The sequence below is a fragment of the Artemia sp. Qi Xiang Cuo genome, chromosome 2, assembly GCF_049724085.1.
Source record: "Artemia sp. Qi Xiang Cuo chromosome 2, ASM4972408v1, whole genome shotgun sequence".
Classification (NCBI taxonomy): domain Eukaryota; kingdom Metazoa; phylum Arthropoda; class Branchiopoda; order Anostraca; family Artemiidae; genus Artemia; species Artemia sp. Qi Xiang Cuo.
Window position 1 is genome coordinate 55,874,004 of NC_142795.1, and position 6,000 is coordinate 55,880,003.

Consider the following 6,000-nt stretch of genomic DNA (forward strand, 5'->3'; position numbering starts at 1 on the left):
GAGAAAAAGACCAACAAGAAATAATCCATGGGAGACATATCATTCTTTACCAATGATAAATGATAAAGTTCTTATCTTAAATATTTTTGTGTGGCTGCTTGGAAAATCAAAACTCTTTAAGGTCAGAAGTAATAGTAAGTGCTTTGTTATTCTCAGTTCCGTTATTTTATTCTAAAGGAATATACAATTTTGTTTTTGAGGATCAAGGACAAAAACGGAATCCTTGATGCTGTTTACAATCATTGCTCTTATCTTTCTTTTACGTTTACGGGTGTTGTTTGTTACGGATGTTTACGCTTTAGTTACGGGTTCACTATTTTTATTCGTACTTTTCCGTCTAGTTAGTACCAGAGGGAATCTGCTTCCGTCAGTGCCTGTTCAAGCCAGAGCTGAACCCAACTTTGCGTCGATGACTGAGGAAGAACAACTCGGCTACGCATTGAAGATGTCACTCGAAGGCCCTGCATATGGTAACGGACAGATTCACTTTAGATATTGTTTTTTTAAGAACTTTTTAAGAAGAAGTTCTGATTCTAATTGCATGGCCCTTGAGTTTCAGGAATCGTTCTTAAAGAATTGACACAAAAAGTCAAACTTTGGCGTAAAGAGCGGGGTATTGAGGAGGGCGTAGCCCCCTAATATACGATATAATTTCTGTTTGTTTCAAGTTTTAATGTTGTTCCTTACTTTCAGTAGAAAAAACTTGTTTTTTAATATAGTTTCTGATCGTTTTTCATATAATCCCAGGAAATCCAACCCCCTCCTTGGAAAATCCTCCGTGAAAAACTCCTTCGTAGTAAGTTCCTCCCAAGTAAAATTTGTCCGCCGGGAATTTACCCTCCGGACAATTCCACTCTTGCTGCAAATTCCCCCCGGAAAAATTCTTGCCTGAAAAATACTCTTTAAAATACTTTAATTTGAAGAAAGGCTTGTTTTCGTTTTATTTCTGATCCTTTTTAAGGTCATGGGGGCACCCCCTGCGTGGAAAATATTTGCCGGAAATTCCTCTCCCCTCAATGGACACTTTCTCCCATAGAAAATTTCTCCTAGGGATAATTTTCCTATGAATATTTTCTTCTATGGGAATTCCCCCCCCTCCCGCCACGTAAAAATCCCCCAGAGAATTTCAACTCTGCCGAAAATTCCCCTTGGACAATTCCCCCAAAGCATCTCCACATGTAAAATGGGGTCGCCGACGAGAAAATAACACATATAAAGCGAATCTAAAATAAACATTCTGGCAAACTCCCCTGTGTAACTTCCCCTGGAAAGTTCACACCCAGAAACTTCCCTCCTAATGGAAATTCTCCCAGAAAATTGATCCACAGAACCCCCCCCCTGAAAAATGTCGAAAAAATTTACTATTTTAAAAAAAATGTTGAAAAAAGGGAAAAAATTAATTCCTTTGGGTCCGTCCACCGGCGGTTCTGGGGGGGGGGGGGTATGTCATCTCCAAACACACAGTTATCGTACCTTTCAACTATACGGAACAAAATAGATGTCTCGAAATTTTTTTCAGACGACTTTTGGGAAAAAATGGCGTGGGAGGTGGAGGGGCTGGTTAACCTCCAATTTTTTCGGTCACTTCAAAATGACAGTAGAACTTTTAATTTCCGTTCGAATGGGCCCCTTTGTAGACAGGAGCTTGGAACATCTACTCCAGGGGTCTTCGATGCGCTGAATCTGATAATGTGATTTTCATTAAGATTCTTTGGCTTTTAAGGTGTGTTTCCACCCTTTTTCGAAAAACTGGCAAATTATCTCAGGCTATAAGCCTTTGATGGGTAGCACTAAACTTAATGATTATTATATATTCATCAAATTATTATATATATATATATATATATATATATATATATATATATATATATATATATATATATTAAATATATACATATAAATATATTAAATATATAATTCCATATATAAATTTTCAGATAAGAAAATCCCTGATATGACATTATCAAATCTGAAATTTTTATATTGATATATAAATTCCGTTGTTTAGTTTTGGTTACAATTTAGGCGCGTCGCTCCTTACTTACAGTTCGTTAACACAAACTGTTTGATAATAGACTTATTATGTTTATATTCTAAATTACATATACAAATATTAAAAAGAAAAAAAAACTTCTTGCTGCTCTTTTCACATGTTTTGTGGTCTCCGTTGAGATTTGCTCGGCTGATCATAAACGTAGCTAGATTTTTATTTGGAGTATAATTTAGTGCCAGTAACGGACAAATTCACTGCATTCTTTTTTTGTTGCACTAAAGTTGCACTAGTCTAGTTGCACTAAAATTAATGAATATTATATATTCTTCAAATTAAATATATATATATATATATATATATATATATATATATATATATATATATATATATATATATATATATATATATATACATATAGATACATATAGACTTTTTCTATGTATTCTTTTTCTTCTATATATATAGATTCTCACTTTCGCTTGTCTTCTAAACGCAGACAGTTTGAGCCTTTACTTGATGTCATGATGTCCAATTTGAAGTTAAATTAGCCTTTAAATTAGCCTTTGTAAAATTATATATTTTTTTATGCGACCTTTAACTTTTGTCTCGGCTTGTCTTTTGTCATTATGAAAGACATATCGCCGAACCTTTGTTTCTTTTAATTGTTCTGGTGGGACAAAAACTTCTTTTTCTTCCAACAATTTATCTAGTCCAGGGTTTTGATTTTACAAGGTATGGAAGGCACTGACGGCCACCTCTGTTTCTTTTAATTGTTCAGTTGGTGGGACAAAAACTTCTTCTTTTGCCTTGGCTTGTCTTTTGTCATTATGAAAAACATATCGACGAACCTTTGTTTCTTTTAATTGTTCAGGTGGTGGGATAAAAACTTCTATTTCTTTCAACGATTTATCCAGTCCATATTTTTGATTTTCAAAGGTATGGTAGGTATTTATGACCTTATTCATGCCAAAATCCAAAACCCAATCATCATCGCTATCATTTTCAATTTGTTTGCTCAGTTACACCTCGGCTTATCTTTCGTCATTATGGAATACATATCGCCGAACCTTTGTTTTTTTGACAAAGGTATGGTAGTCATTGATAACATTATCCATGTCAAAATCACAAACCCAATCATCATCGCTATCATTTTCAATTTTTAAACGTTTTGATTCTCGCTATCCAGGTTGATTTTCATGGACTCGCTGCTTTTCATTTTCATTTTTGACTCCCTCGCTCGTTCGGTGTCGTCTGTCTTCTAACCGCGTGTGTCTTTGCCCTTCATTTTCATTTTTAACACGCTTTTGGATTTTGATTACTTCAGACAATTTTGCAATGGCCTCTGCTTTAGCTGTCTGTATTGGTGCTGTCGCAATTGGTGTTCCAGGTTGTCAAATTTCACATCTTATCACGTTTGATAGTTCAGGTGCTGCTTTCAAAGAATCATCATTTATCATATTATCGTTTTCTGGGCCTTTCAATAGACATTATCTTATTTAGATAAATGTTGCGTTCGAAAATTCACAGTCTTATTTATACTATATATAACATCATATAAGAAAATGCTTATATGATGCAATTTATAATGTCATAGGAAATGTTTTAATGATACACTAACATTGTATATAGCGGCACTTGCAAAACCAAAATTCAGGCTATTAACGATTTTTCTCAGACTCCATATATATATACATATATATATATACATATATATATATATATATATATATATATATATATATATATATATATATATATATATATATATATATATATATATATATATATATATATATATATATATATATATATATATATATATATATATATATATATATATATATATATATATATATGCAGAACCTAAAAGGGATAAAACAAATTACTCTATGCAGAACCGAAAAGGATTACAAGCAAATCACTAAGCAAACCACTTGTGTTTTGAGATCACATTTTTTTTCTTCTGCAATATTTCCAATTCAACACAAAAACATTCGAATTTAGAGGGCCATATCTCCTTGTTTTTTAAATCCAAGAATTGTATTTCAAAGCTACCAATATCAATTTCAGAATAGAAAACTTCAACTGGGTTATCGTAGCATTTTGACAAATGTTAAAGTTGCTCTGATGTTTTTAAATTCTTGACACCTGTTGAGAAATGCTTCCCTCATATTTTAAATTATTGTTTTAAAAAAGGTTTACAATGTTTCTCTTTCAAAATCCTGAGCAAAAATGGATAATTTGTATTCGAATGTTATTACTTCTTCTAACATCAACAGGATTTTGTTTTTTTTCTCTCTTGTAGTTTACGATTAAGCTGATTTAAATTAGACCAGACGTCTACCATGATGAAAGTTTCAGATGCACTGATCATTTGTTAGTTCCGGATAGTGAACCTCCTTCTCAAGGAGAAATGCTTTAATTTTCAGAAAAAATAAACACGAAACGTTTTTAGACGTTCCCTCTTGGTAACCGACGTACCTTGTCATGAAGCAGAAGATCAGCGTACCCAGTCTTCATTTCATATAAAAATTCTTTGAATTGGTGATGATTAAGGCCTTTAGCTAAAATGGAGTTGATAATGGCAATCACTAATTCCATAACTGTAGAAATTTCTTCCAGAAAAGTTTGCGCACAAAGCGCTTCTTTGGGAGTGATACAATGGTAAAACAAGTATCTCGTGATTAATTTTTTCTTGTATTCACCATCTGTATACGGTTTCCCTATCTTAGCAATCTCTTGGCTAACAACAAAACTTTTCATATTAATATTGTTGGAAGATGGCATCTAGTTGTTAAACACAGAAGTTGACGACTTTTGAATCCTCCGAAGTTCCTCAACTCCTTTCTTTCTTGCATCACTGGTCGAATTTCACTTGATGACTTGATTACTTGATCACTTGATTACTTGATGACTTGCTCAAACGAATTTCCTTTGTTGGGTGTACATGTGTTAAAATTTTTTATTATTTTATCTGAAAACACCGGCTTACCGTTTCTGCCGGTGGTGGAAGAAAACACTACGTTCATCCATCCCTTAAATAGCCAGTACTCATCAGGGTTGTCACCACTGGTGATTATTGACCACCGATTTTTGGTGATTTTGGCGAAAAACACTGGTGATTTTCTTGCTGAAAAACTGGTGATGTTTATTTCGTTGTGGCGGCAACCCTGGTACTCATTATGAAGGCGAGCGATAAACAACATTTCTGCATTTGAAAACTTTTTTGCTGCTTCGTGGGATTGAAATGCAAGAATATAAATATAACAGTATAACAATAATAAAACATAAATATAGTAATAATATATAAATAGATGAAATTAAAATAACAAAATTCAACGGTCATTAAAATCATAAATATTGCTAGTCATTTATGCTGAGTGTATTAAATTCCTTGCCAATGTTTGTTGTTGATTGAGGATTGACTCGTGTATTTATATAGATATCAAAAGTAGTTTCCACTTTTCTTATAATTGCAAGGTATAAAATAGCTCTTTATTAAGGGCAATCTAAGTATAGGGGTTTTACGTTTTTTCATATATCGATAAACTTTAATCCTTTGCTTGATGATCCCCTTTTTTAAATTTGTCTTGTTATCCCTGTTCTGCTTTCATATTTTTTTTTTTTATGAAAAAAGTGATTATTATTTTGTTTAATTTATTTTTGGATCAAGGAAAGGGAATACAAGATGGAACTATTCCTTCCTGGAAAATGGTTTTAGTTAAAGATTCTCAAAATTACTCAAAAAACATTTGAGTAATTAGCCCCTATTTCTTTTAGAAGTCACATCAGAAGACAGCTGGCGCAAACATCGTTCAGGACCGGTCGATACAACGGTGAGACCAGAGCCGTATCGTGCACCTCAGGGTAAGTTTCTTATTGCTGATCTGTATTCTTCCTTTTCGAATCTTTAAATTCATTTTAATATAATTGCAAAGTATATCTTCTTTTTGCGTATGTTTTGTTTTTACTTGAATTTTTTGACGCAATTCTTCATTTTTTGCCTC

General features: G+C 33.0%; 1 protein-coding gene across 1 annotated transcript in view; it reads left to right on the plus strand.

The window, feature by feature from the left end:
- LOC148955395 (uncharacterized) overlaps nt 1-6,000 on the plus strand; it is a 284,254-nt gene extending 278,254 nt beyond the window's left edge. Inside the window, exons 3-4 of the mRNA XM_089102106.1 lie at nt 342-470; nt 5,774-6,000. Coding sequence (XP_088958232.1) covers nt 342-470; nt 5,774-5,907 — 263 coding nt within the window. The 3' untranslated portion in view covers nt 5,908-6,000. The remainder of the gene's footprint in view (nt 1-341; nt 471-5,773) is intronic.